This window comes from Heptranchias perlo, chromosome 2 (assembly GCF_035084215.1).
Source record: "Heptranchias perlo isolate sHepPer1 chromosome 2, sHepPer1.hap1, whole genome shotgun sequence".
NCBI classification, from domain to species: Eukaryota; Metazoa; Chordata; class Chondrichthyes; order Hexanchiformes; family Hexanchidae; genus Heptranchias; species Heptranchias perlo.
Window position 1 is genome coordinate 71,872,916 of NC_090326.1, and position 14,057 is coordinate 71,886,972.

At 40.5% G+C, this 14,057-nt stretch overlaps 1 protein-coding gene across 1 annotated transcript in view; it reads left to right on the plus strand.

Moving 5' to 3' along the window:
• azi2 (5-azacytidine induced 2) overlaps positions 1–14,057 on the plus strand; it is a 76,194-nt gene that overhangs the window by 11,545 nt on the left and 50,592 nt on the right. Inside the window, exons 2-5 of the mRNA XM_068002750.1 lie at positions 5,966–6,260; positions 8,917–9,042; positions 10,414–10,513; positions 13,076–13,224. Coding sequence (XP_067858851.1) covers positions 6,033–6,260; positions 8,917–9,042; positions 10,414–10,513; positions 13,076–13,224 — 603 coding nt within the window. The 5' untranslated portion in view covers positions 5,966–6,032. The remainder of the gene's footprint in view (positions 1–5,965; positions 6,261–8,916; positions 9,043–10,413; positions 10,514–13,075; positions 13,225–14,057) is intronic.

Genomic DNA, 14,057 nt, shown 5'->3' on the forward strand with positions numbered 1-14,057 from the left:
GTAACCATTCTATGATTCTCTCGGGGAGCCTCCAGCTGCAGCAAAAAGGAGTATGTACAAGCACATGTTGGTTTGGAAGAGTTTTTTTCCATCAGTATGGATAACGTTCAGTTTTTTTTAAATTGGGAATTTAATACATCAAATTAGCACCATGTTGTATCTTAAATGGCACAACAACAATAACTTGCATTTATATAGTACCTTTAACGTTGAAAAGTGTCCCAAAGCACTTCACAGAGGCGTAATAAAACGTGGATGCCGAGCCAAAGAAGCAGATATTGGGACGGTTGACTAAAAAGCTTGGGCAAAGCAGGAAAAGAGTCTTAAAGGTGAAGAGGGACATGGAGGGGTTTAGGTAGAGAATTTCTGATCGTGGGGCCTAGGTAGCTGAAGAGACAGCTGCCAATGGTGGGTCAAGGAGGGAGGTGCACAAGAGGCCAGCGTCAGAGGAACAGAGAGTTTGGGAGGGCTGTAGAGCTGGGGGAGATGGGAAGAGGCTTAGGAAATGGGCAGCCAATGCAGGTCAGTGAGGAACGGGGTGATGGGCAAGTGTGGCTTGGTCCAGGCAGCAGAGTTTTCAATGAGCTGAAGTTTACGGAGGGTGGCAGATGGGAGGCTGGCCAGGACAGCATTGGAATAGTCGAGTCTGGAGATAATGGCATGATTAGGGTTTTAGCGGCTTTTAAACCGAAGTAGGGCAGAGGCGATGTGGTGATATCGAGGTGGAAGTAGGCGGTTTGTGATGGAGAGAATGTGGACTCGGAAGCTCAGCTCGGGGCCTAATAGTACACCAAAGTTGTGAAAATACGTGTTTGCAGTCAATAACATTTTTGTAGATGGATTTTAAACTTTTACTTATAAAGTGCCTTGTCACATCTTTCAAAAATATCTTTGAATGCTTCACACACGATAAATTTAGTTTGAATAATTTGATACTTTTGTCTGTGGGTTTGAGCTTCTTACTTAGTCCATGAGCTCATATTTTAGGTTGATATTCCAGTCCAGTTCTGAGGGAGTGCTGCATTGTTTTAGAAGCGTGTCTTTGCATTGAAATATTAAAAATCCAATGGCATTACTTGAAGATGAGCAAGGACTTCTACCAGTGTCCTGGCCAATATTCCTCCCTCAGCCATTTACAAACTGGTCATTCCTGTTTATGTAATGTTGCTGCAGAATGGCTGCTGTGTTTGTCTACATATGTCACCTGACTACAAAAAGTAACTCATTGCCTGAACGGCTTGGAGATGCTTCAGTGATGTGGTAAGGTGCTACATAAATGCAAGTATGTGGTAAATATTCAAGAAAATTTAACTATTAGTGAGCTTCCCATCTAAATACTCAAGCACATATGTCTCAACACAGGCAAATTCTTTTTGTTGAATCAGGGATTCTAGCATGAGCCATAAAGTTGGTCTACTGCAACCACAGGGCAAATAGGAGTTTCTACTCTTAGAAATATCCCACCCCCCTCCCCTGCTGTTTTTACATTTGTACTTTTATTGCCAAGGTAAGTTCTCCTTGTGAGGTCAACCTGGACTTATACCTCTTCTGTCAAAGGGGCAGACAAACAACTTGTTCTAGACCTTTATTCAGAGCCCCCTTTTGTGGGTTGCCAGGAGTTGAATTATGGTCTAGGTTGAAGTACCCATTTTTTCCCCTCTTCATGCTGGGCAAGAGGATTTTGGGTTGGACATAAAGGATGGGTGTCAAATTTTAATGATACCAAAGTAGAAGGAGTAATCAACTGCCAGGAAGAATTCAAGGGGACATAAACAGGCTTGGATAATAAACAAATAAGTGGCAGATGCACTTTAATACAGAAAAATGTGAGGTAATGTATTTTGAGAACAAGAATAAAGAGTGGACGTATACCTTAAATAATAAATTTCTTAGTTCAGTGAAAGAGAAAAGGGATCTTGGTGCACAGATATATAAATCTTCAGAAATGATTGGACAGGTTTAAAAAAATAGCCATTGAGATGGCTAATGGGATTTTGGGGATCATAGTGAGACAGATTGAATACAAAAGCAGAGAGAGGGCATGCTGACTACAAAATGTTGTTTAGATCACAATTAGATTACTCTTTGCAGTTTTGGACTTTTCACCACAGGAGGCATATAATAACCCTGAAAGTACAACACAGATTTACTAGGGATGAACTATGGTAGCATAGTGGTTATGTTACTGGGCTAGTAATCCAGAGGCCTGGACTAAAATCCAGAGTCATGAGTTCAAATCCTGCCACGGCAGCTGGCGAATTTAAATTCAATTAATTAATTAAATTCAATTAATTAAATAAAAATCTGGAATTAAAATACATGATGGCCATGAAACGACCGGATTGTCGTAAAAACTCATCTGGTTCACTAATGTCCTTTAGGGAAGGAAGCCTGCCGCCCTTACCCGGTCTGGCCTATATGTGACTCCAGACCCACAGCAATGTGGTTGATTCTTAATTGCCCTCTGAAATGGCCTAGCAAGCCACTCAGTTGTAAAATCTCGCTACGAAAAGTCATAATAAGAATAAAACCGGACGGACCACCCGGCATCTGACCACGAGGCACCGGACACGACAACAGCAAAACACCAAGCCCAGTCGACCCTGCAAGGTCCTCCTTACTAACATCTGGGGACTTGTGCCAAAATTGGGAGAGCTGTCCCACAGACTAGTCAAGCAACAGCCTGACATAGCCATACTCACAGAATCATACCTTTCAGCCAACGTCCCAGACTCTTCCATCACCATCCCTGGGTATGTCCTGTCCCACCGGCAGGACAGACCCACCAGAGGTGGCGGTACAGTGATATACAGTCAGGAGGGAGTGGCCCTGGGAGTCCTCAACATTGACTCTGGACCCCATGAAATCTCATGGCATCAGGTCAAACATGGGCAAGGAAACCTCCTGCTGATTACCACCTACCGTCCTCCCTCAGCTGATGAATCAGTCCTCCTCCATGTTGAACACCACTTGGAGGAAGCACTGAGGGTAGCAAGGGCACAAAATGTACTCTGGGTGGGGGACTTCAATGTCCATCACCAAGAGTGGCTCGGTAGCACCACTACTGACCGAGCTGGCCGAGTCCTGAAGGACATAGCTGCCAGACTGGGCCTGCGGCAGGTGGTGAGCGAACCAACACGAGGGAAAAACTTACTTGACCTCGTCCTCACCAATCTACCTGTCGCAAATGCATCTGTCCATGACAGCATTGGTAGGAGTGACCACCGCACAGTCCTCGTGGAGATGAAATCCCGTCTTCGCACTGAGGACATCATCCAACATGTTGTGTGGCACTACCACCGTGCTAAATGGGATAGATTCAGAACAGATCTAGCAGCTCAAAACTGGGCATCCATGAGGCGCTGTGGGCCATCAGCAGCAGCATAATTGTATTCCAGCACAATCTGTAACCTCATGGCCCGGCATATTCCTCACTCTACCATTACCAACAAGCCAGGGGATCAACCCTGGTTCAATGAGGAGTGTAGAAGAGCATGCCAGGAGCAGCACCAGGCGTACCTAAAAATGAGGTGCCAACCTGGTGAAGCTACAACTCAGGACTACATGCATGCTAAACAGCGGAAGCAACATGCTATAGACAGAGCTAAGCGATTCCACAACCAACGGATCAGATCAAAGCTCTGCAGTCCTGCCACATCCAGTCGTGAATGGTGGTGGACAATTAAACAACTAACTGGAGGAGGAGGCTCTGCAAAGATCCCCAATCTCAATGATGGCGGAGTCCAGCACGTGAGTGCAAAAGACAAGGCTGAAGCGTTTGCAACCATCTTCAGCCAGAAGTGCCGAGTGGATAATCCATCTCAGCCTCCTCCCGATATCCCCACCATCACGGAAGCCAGTCTTCGGCCAATTCGATTCACTCCACGTGATATCAAGAAACGGCTGAGTGCACTGGATACAGCAAAGGCTATGGGCCCCGACAACATCCCAGCTGTAGTGCTGAAGACTTGTGCTCCAGAACTAGCTGCGCCTCTCGCCAAGCTCTTCCAGTACAGCTACAACACTGGCATCCACCCGACAATGTGGAAAATTGCCCAGGTATGTCCTGTCCACAAAAAGCAGGACAAATCCAATCCGGCCAATTACCGCCCCATCAGTCTACTCTCAATCGTCAGCAAAGTGATGGAAGGTGTCGTCGACAGTGCTATCAAGCGGCACTTACTCACCAATAACCTGCTCACCGATGCTCAGTTTGGATTCCGCCAGGACCACTCTGCTCCAGACCTCATTACAGCCTTGGTCCAAACATGGACAAAAGAGCTGAATTCCAGAGGTGAGGTGAGAGTGACTGCCCTTGACATCAAGGCAGCATTTGACCGAGTGTGGCACCAAGGAGCCCTAATAAAATTGAAGTCAATGGGAATCAGGGGGAAAACTCTCCAGTGGCTGGAGTCATACCTAGCACAAAGGAAGATGGTAGTGGTTGTTGGAGGCCAAGCATCTCAGCCCCAGGGCATTGCTGCAGGAGTTCCTCAGGGCAGTGTCCTAGGCCCAACCATCTTCAGCTGCTTCATCAATTACCTTCCCTCCTTCATAAGGTCAGAAATGAGGATGTTCGCTGATGACTGCACAGTGTTCAGTTCCATTTGCAACCCCTCAGATAATGAAGCAGTCCGAGCCCGCATGCAGCAAGACCTGGACAACATCCAGGCTTGGGCTGATAAGTGGCAAGTAACATTCGCGCCAGATAAGTGCCAGGCAATGACCATCTCCAACAAGAGAGAGTCTAACCACCGCCCCTTGACATTCAACGGCATTACCATCGCCGAATCCCCCACCATCAACATTCTGGGGGTCACCATTGACCAGAAACTTAACTGGACCAGCCATATAAATACTGTGGCTACGAGAGCAGGTCAGAGGCTGGGTATTCTGCGGCGAGTGACTCACCTCCTGACTCCCCAAAGCCTTTCCACCATCTACAAGGCACAAGTCAGGAGTGTGATGGAATACTCTCCACTTGCTTGGATGAGTGCAGCTCCAACAACACTCAAGAAGCTCGACACCATCCAAGATAAAGCAGCCCGCTTGATTGGCACCCCCATCCACCACCCTAAACATTCACTCGCTTCACCACCGGCGCACTGTGGCTGCAGTGTGCACCATCCACAGGATGCACTGCAGCAACTCGCCAAGGCTTCTTCGACAGCACCTCCCAAACCCACGACCTCTACCACCTAGAAGGACAAGAGCAGCAGGTACATAGGAACAACACCACCTGCACGTTGCCCTCCAAGTCACACACCATCCCGACTTGGAAATATATCGCCGTTCCTTCATTGTCGCTGGGTCAAAATCCTGGAACTCCCTTCCTAACAGCACTGTGGGAGAACCGTCACCACACGGACTGCAGCGGTTCAAGAAGGCGGCTCACCACCACCTTCTCAAGGGCAATTAGGGATGGGCAATAAATGCCGGCCTTGCCAGCGACGCCCACATCCCGTGAACGAATAAAAAAAAAAGAACGGTCTGAGTTACTAGAAAGGCTGGAACAAGTGAGGCTGTATTCTCTCTCACTTGATTGAAGAGGACGTGCAGGCAGGAAAGGCTGAAAGGTCTTGTGCGCTAACATTTCTAAGTTTCTAACCTGCATCTCAAACGCTGGTGGTGCTGCTCAGAGGTACACTACTATTTGTGAATTTGTTAAAAAAATTGAATAGGAGGTGAAAAATTGTTTCGTTGAATAAGAGCATTCAAAATTGAAATAGACAAATCCTTGATGCAACAGAAAGGAGGATGTTTTGCATCAAGATATAAGGGGGATGAAAATGACCTAAATGGGTTCTGTACATGAATCTAACAAGAGCAATGTGGCCTGAATGATTTTTTTTTGTTGCCTTTTCATATGTTCTGAAGCTACAGTTATAAATATACAAAGTTGTATGTTTCTTGAGATACTACCTGCAACAAATTTACAGTTTTCATTGTTTTGTTTGACATGTAGCCTGTGCAAATCAGCAGAAGAGAGACAGCTTCTGCCACCATTGGTGGGATTCTATGAAGGTGTGATCATGGAAGGACTAATTATAGAAGATGATATCTCTATATTGAACCATGAAGAAGCAAGCCCTGAACTAACACATTTCAGAGATAGCCCTATTGCAGTTTCTTCAGGCGATGAATCTGTCGCTTCCCACTTTGCACTTGTCACAGCTTATGAAGACATCAAAAAACGACTGAAGGAAACGGAGAGTGAAAATTCTTTCCTGAAGAAAAGAGCCCGGATGATGGAAGAAAGGGTAAATTATTTTGTGTTAAACTGTACAATTATAATATTTGGTTTTGAAGAGTTGTTAATATGGCAGAGATTAATATTTCACAATCTAATATACAGTGTAAAAATGGTGAATAGTCCATTAGTTTTTTGAGTAACTTCTGAAGTATAAAAGCAGGATTCAAGTTTACGAGTTTGCTAGTTTGTATTAAATAAACATGCAGAAATTCTATATCCCTTTTCATGTTTAAAAATTGTTTTTGTATCTTTAATGCTACATTGCATTATCTGACATAAGTTTAACAAGAGTAAACATGGATTGAACCAATTATAAAGAATGAATTCTATTAACTGTGTCTTTTCCTGACTTTTACTGAGCTGTGTATATAAGTCACTCATAGATAAGTCTTTAATGCCACTGATGGACTTGATGTATTTAATATCTTTTCTCTGATGAAAATAATTTATTATATCATGTCCTGAAACTGAACTAATGAATTTCTGGTTTGTGTGATATGCCATTTGCCATGTTTTTGATGGGAATGTTTGCATTTAAGCATAAAGTATAGAATGTTAAAAGGTCTGTTCAGCCTATCAAGTCCACTCCTTCCATAGACCATGTACATTCTATCCTATCGTGGAATCTACCATTTTATTTCCTAATGGAAAGTTCTGCATAATGACTTCCTGGACATCATAAGTTATCAATGCAAGGTGCATCTATCCTTGCACACCAGTAATCAACTCTGGTCCTCTGCCGTCCACAAACCATGTTTCTTTTCTTTCTCCTTCTCTAGCAGTGCTTAAGTACTCCATTCCCATGAAGTATTTAATCAACATATGAACCATTATGTTGCAATTGTTGTGATGTGTGAAATCATTGGGCTGAGGCCAATTTGAATTTAGGCATGTAGTGTGAGACTACCTCAAGGAATTTGAAGCCAGTTTCTGTATACGTCCAACTGGTTTATTTTTAAACTTCAAAAAAAAATTCCAACAGACTGTCCCTACATTTTTAGACAGAGTAAAGAGCTGACAGAATGGTTGACTTTTTGCTAACATGGAAAAAGGAATAACCTGCATTCCATTTTAAAGCAGACGCTGGTGTTAATCTGTCACCTGCAGTTTAAAGATGCCATTAGTCTATATTTAGTCCAGGAACTTTCAGGCCTTTTTGGCTGAGAGATTGTTCTACATATCCATGAATCTGCAGTGGTGTCGCACCTTATTTCATTACGGCTGTAAGTTTCTCCCCTCTGTTGCAACATTTCTCTATAAGAATACATCTTTGATGTGGGAAAAAAAGATAAATTACCTATGGGAATATTTGTACGGAAAAGGAACTCAAGGTACAAAATAAAAAGGCACTCACTATCCATGGTAAAATACTTCAGATGTTGAGATTTATATTGTTGAGCAGGAAGAGGCATCATAGCATATAGTTCTAATCTGCACATGAATTTGGGATGAAAAACTGATATGAAAAAAGACAACACTATAAAAGAAGCAATAAACAAGCTGTTAAATTTTCAGTTACAGTTTACGGGTAAATAAGTTACACTTTTTTCCTATGCCTAACATAGTGTAATGGCCTTCATTAAGTTATGTCAAAACAATGTACTAGTGCTCTAAAATAAACAGCATTTCTTTGTAAAAAGTTTTTATTAGATAGTGTGTATAGAAGAAAGTACCAAAAATAAGAGTGAACAGTGGTGTATTGGTTGTGGTACTGGACCAGTAACCCAGATGTTGAGTGCAAATTTCACCATAGCAAATTGTGAAAATTAATTCAATTAAGTGTATGCTTCCATTCCTTTTTTTCCCCCTCCTCCCAAAATGTATTACTGCATACTAATCCACATTTAAGTTGCATCTATCACTTGCCTGCCTCGTCTCTTAACCTGCCTGTTTTCCTGTGAACATTTTGAAATTTTGCTACTGTAAAACACCATTTTAAATTTTCTGGTTCATCCTGTCTTTATCAATTGTTCTGAAACACTCACTGATATTGTACTTTCTATTGTGAGTATAGATTTGGTTTAAGATCTGAATGCTCATCATTCATTTTGAAGTAGATAAAAGCTTATGACAGGGCCCACGTTTGCTTAACCATCATTTGCACAATGGTCGTAGATGGTGGATGAGATCGGCTGTGCCAATGTTTTGGAGGAGAGAGAGGAGAATTGGGATAGGTTGTCCGTGGAAGGAGTGGACTTCGTGAATCAAATGGCTTTTTCTCTTTCTATGCTTTGTTCCTTTAGGAATAGATTTCACTTCAATATCATACTGTATCTTTATAAATGGCATATAAATTGAAATGTAAAAATGAGTGCCTTTTAAGGCATGTTATTAAATCATACAAATACCATTTGGGGGGAAAAAAACAGCTGCCTTAGCTAACACTAGCTTTACTTTGAGATTAAGATTCACTCAAACACAGTACTAACACACAACTTGGTCCTAAAGACAAAATAATTATCAGGCTTTGTATAACTTATTACCGTTGAGGGTCAGAAATAGCATTTCTGAAATTTGGCATTCAGTTCAACAGTATCAATCTAAGAGGCCTCACTAGAAGTTTGCATCTCTGTGTATGTAAATATACGATGGAGGGTACAAGTGACCTGCTGCCTGAAAAAGGCATTACTTTTTTATGAATTTTTTTTGCTCCATACTTTCAGCTCCTTAATGCTTCTCTGGACAATGAAAAAAGTTCTTTAGGACAGGAAGAAGTGAATAAAGCTTACCAGGCTTATCGGGAAGTCTGCATTGAAAGAGACAAAATGAGACAGAGACTGGAAAGAATGGTACTATCTATAGTGTATTTTTACTTTGATATATTGTAAGATTACAGATGTAGATGTTGAAATTGTCTTTCATGCATGTATAAAATCTAAAGAGAAAATCATTTAATATTTTATAATCTGATATTAATTTTATGTGGAGTTTGAATTTTTGACATATTGAACATATCACTGGTGTAATTATGAATTTATTGTAGTGTTCTTGACCTTTTATGTCCTCGGAGCCTTGTCAAAAAAAGAGTAAAAATCTAGGTATTGCAATATATTCTATGTTGATAAACTGAAGATATTTTAATGAAATTGGGTTTGGTATGGTTTGCATGCCTTTTTCTGTGGCCGTCTTCAAATGAAGTAGCTTCATTAACGTTTGCGTAGCTGGGAGCAGTGGAAGTTCCCTTCAACTGTCAGAGCTGTTTACAATCTGCCAGATTGGCATAAACGAGTGACAGCTCTTCGTCCTTTGCTACAAAGTTTTCAATTGTGATTCGGTGTGATTCTTCAGCGTTAAAGGGGCAGAACTTGATCCCAAAATAACGGAGGAGCTCAACAGTGCTGCCAGTTTTTAGTGGTGAATCGAAGCAGCAAGTTCCCATGTTTGCACATGTGCAGTAAAACGCTAAAATCGTGAACTTGCTCCTAGTGATGAGCGGGCGATATGACCGCTTCGAATTGAAGGGCCATTGCCTGCTGCAATCAGAGAAACCATTGATGAGGGGTAAACTTTCTCATCTGCCCAGCTGGAAAGTAACTAATTATGCCATCAAACAGGTATGCTTAAAAATAGCAGGTCCAAACTAACTTTTAACAGCATGGATAGTTTTAATGACTGCCAATCAACTAAAAATTAACTTTTAAAAATGTGGAGTCTCATATTACTCCTTATTCTAATTGTTTTTGGCCATTAAAAAAAATTAAAAATTTTTACTTTTCCCTTCCGCGTCTTCAATTTAATTCAATTATTTCTTTGGCTTTTTATTTTTTTAAAAATGTAAATTTTTTTTTATAATGACTTACAGAATAACTAACTTTAAATGAATGAAGTCTGCTTGCCTGCTTGAGCAATGATGCCTGAATCTGTGGGCGTGACTTCTCTTCCTGACAGATTTTGTGGGTGTGTCTTCTATTCTCACAAACTGTTCCATGCACGTCAACTCACTCTGCTCAGAGGCTGAGTTGATAGCGCACAATTTTTTAAAAGTTCAACATCAAGCAAGTCGACGGTACAGAGCCCACAATAAATATTTAATTTAATTCGCAAGAGCTTTGGCGAGTGTTGCCTTGCCGCTGTGCGTGAGTTCTAGCCCAGTGAAGACTTTTTTTTTGTTGTACATGTCACACTACTACTGACAAAAAAAACTTTTGTGTTTCATAAAGATCAAAGAGCAGATGGATTCCGTGCGAACTCTGAACGAAACTCTTCAGGCTAAAGAAGTAGAGATTCTTCAACTCCGAAGTGAAGTTGAAACCCATCAAGGTAGATCCTTCGTCTATAATATTTTTGGTTGTATATGAAAGCTGAAAATATAACTGTGCTTGTTGCTAATAAAAAGAAGTCTTAGAGTTGTGAGGAATAGGGTTTTTATGTGAATTGAACATTCTACATTTTGTTCACCCTAACTGTTCCATGAGTAAATACATTGCATATTATGGTACTGATCAATACCAGGAAGGTCCCAGGTTTGATCCCTGGCTTGTTCTGAGTTATTTAATCTTGGCTAAGGTAATGAAGGGGCATCCGCTGACTTTGGAATCCCTGGCCTAAGGAATGAAATAAGGAGCCAAAGTTTCTGCACTTAATCATTATCCAGTGATTGCTGATGGAATACGCTTGTGTGATAAGGCTTGAATGTAGTATCTATCTTGTTGGAATAACCTGCTGGCACTCACTGGCATAATACAAGAGGAGATCAAATTATTGGAGAGTGGTTCCAGCGATACTGACAATTCGCCAGGAATGAAAAAGGAAAGAAAATTGGGAGGGGCAAGGAAAGTGTGAAAAAAAGTTGTATTTTTACATAGGAATAACAAAATGGCAAAATGTGCTTAATATTTTTAAAAATCATTTGAAAAGATTGCAGAATAACCTAAGTAAGTTGTGTTTTATTCACTTGACCCCTATTCTGAAATAGCACAGATGTATTTAAGAGGAAGCTAGATGAGCACATGAGGGAGAAAGGAATAGAAGGATATCCTGATAGGGTTAGATGAAGTAGGGAGGGAGGAGGCTCGTGTGGAGCATAAACACTTTCATAGACCAGTTGGACCGAATGGCCTGTTTCTGTGCTATAGTTTCGATGTAACTCGACATAGATAAAGTATGCAATTATTTTTCAGGCAAGTCAGTTTTTACCCTGGGTATACACAGAAATAAATGCAAATATATTGGAGTTTAAAGTAGGTCAATAAATATAACAAACATGGCTGTATTATTGTGGATTGAGATGACATAATAAAAGATGTGACTCAAAGCAAAAAAAATGACTGATCGTGCTTTAGATGGTTGTGAATACAATTACTTTTAAAATTTGTTTGGTGTAGCTGTTATAGGAACATTTGTGTTCAGTGTAGTTTTTCTATTTTGTGCAGCTGAAGGGAACATAGCAGTTGTACTCTTTCAAGCCTATGTGAAGAGAGAAAATAATCTTGTTACGATCATCCTAATGCCATGTAATACAATTTGCACACCTCACTTGTGGTATAAATGCAGCATGAAAATCCCATCATGGAGCTGCCAAATCCAAAGTAGCTTTTTGTCAACACTACAAATGTAGTGGTCTGCAGTTTCACTCTAAAATTTGGAGCCAATGCGTTGCCTCAATCAGCGTTTATATCTAGCTGCCAATGCAAGTCCAACCCCTTCGTGGCTATAGGCAGATAGATGTAAGGTAGTCTATATACATTTCTTTTTACAACTTTCTCTGAAGCTCACATTAACAGTGTAAATAGGGACTTATTGAATCTTGCACAGTGCACTGTGCTTGCAATGATGCTTTAAGAGTTTGAGGAAGGTGGGCATCCAATTGTGTGTGGCTAGTATAACTTGGTTGGTACAACTTGGGAGATATTATTCAATGTTGACAGGTTAAGTGTAATATGTTATGCAGTTATATTTGTTATAAAAATTTACATTTCATTATGAAAGTTCAAGTCACAGTTACCCTAACCTCCCTCCATCTTGAAGTAAAGTACCAATGTGCAGCACTTGAGTCAAGTAATCCAGGTTTAATTCTCCTCTCCTGAGGCCCAGTTCTCAGCTTTGCTGAGTGGAGACCAGGTATCTCCTCTTAGGAAGGGAACTAAGAGAGTGAATCATTGGGTTTTTGTAAATCTTCCAGTTGCTATATGAGAATAGCATTGGCAGAAGACTGAGTGGGTCACCCACATCATTTGAGAGATGTGAGATAACAAGTCTCTGTGGGGTTACTTTCACACAAGGTAAGTGGTAAAATACTCATTGCGGGACGTGGTATCCTCCATTACACTTAACAGTATTTATGGCAGGAAGTAATTTACATTAAAAATACTTGTTCCCCTTTCCTACCCTAATGGTGAAATTTTCCTTTAAATTGTATGTAATGATCTAAATTTTCTGACCATAATAACGATCGTATCCCGTTGAAAACAAATGAGCTGCCATTGATGTTACGATTGGAAAACCTGAACCATCTTGTCAGCTGTTAGTGAATACACCAATTATGTTGGGTCCATCACACAGTTGGGATCAAACAATCCAGGAACTAGTACTGGTGGGTGAGCTGATAGTGGAACAGTCAAGAAATGGAGATGGACAGGGAGAGAATGGAGAGAAGAGACATTCTTCATTATTTACTAATATTAATCCAAACTTTTAAGAAAATTAACATAAATACAGAGGTTAAAACTCATTACAAAACATGAAACTTCAAGTTTTTGATGGAGGAATTTTATTACAAACGCATAGAGATCTTTGATAAATTCTTTATAAAGAAGGCAAGACAGTTTCTGTAATTTTTGTCAGCTAAGTCTTTTATAGTATTTATTTTTCATTGTTTTGTAGTGATGGATGATCTGCACAGAACCCAGAATTCCTGGGATTTAGAAAAATCAAATAATGAACTGAAGATGCACACCCTGAAGCAAGAGTTGGAGATCCTTAAACGGGAATGCAATTTCCTTAGAGTAGAACTACACAATTGCAAACTGAAGGTAAATTGAAGGTTTCGTTCATGAATTATTGCCTATATTCCTGTACAACAAGGTACTATTCAAGTGGTCATACCATTTTAATTGTGAAAATTAAATGTTTTTAAAAAAAAAGTTACAGATGAACAACTTATAAGGAGGTACAGAATAAGGGAAAAAGGGGTGGGGAAAATGACTACAATCACAAGAAAAGAAAAAAAAAGATCTGTAAAGTCATTAGGTAGAGAACAGGAGGTGATAAAATGACAAATGATGATGGCATAAGACGAAAGGAGGTATGATGAGAGAAATGAGAAAAATGAAAGATATGTGCTGTCAAGGATTGGCAAGTAAAATAGTAAATGAGCAATGGGATGCCTTCAAAGAGACTAGAGTACAGACTAGGCACATTCCCATGAGTGGGAAAGAAAGGGCATCCAAAGCCGGAGCTCCCTATATGACTAAAGATACAGAGATTAAAATGAAACAGAAAAAGAAGACATATGATAAATGTCAGGCTCATAATTCAGTGGAGAATACAAAAAGTACAAAGGAGAACTGAAAAGGAAATAAGAGTCAGAGAGTGTATGAGAATAAATTAGCAGCTAACATAAAAGAGAACCCAAAAGTCTTTTATAAACATATAAATAGTAAAACGGTAATCAAAGGAAGGGTGGGGCTGATAAGGGACCAAAAAGGAGATCATCTTGTGGAGGCATGGCTGAGGTACTAAATGAATACTTTGTATCTGTCTTCACTAAAGAGGATGCTGCCAATGTTACAGTAAAGGAGGAGATGGTAGAGAAATTGGATAGAATAAAAATAGATAAAGAGGGGGTACTAAGAAGGTTGGCAGC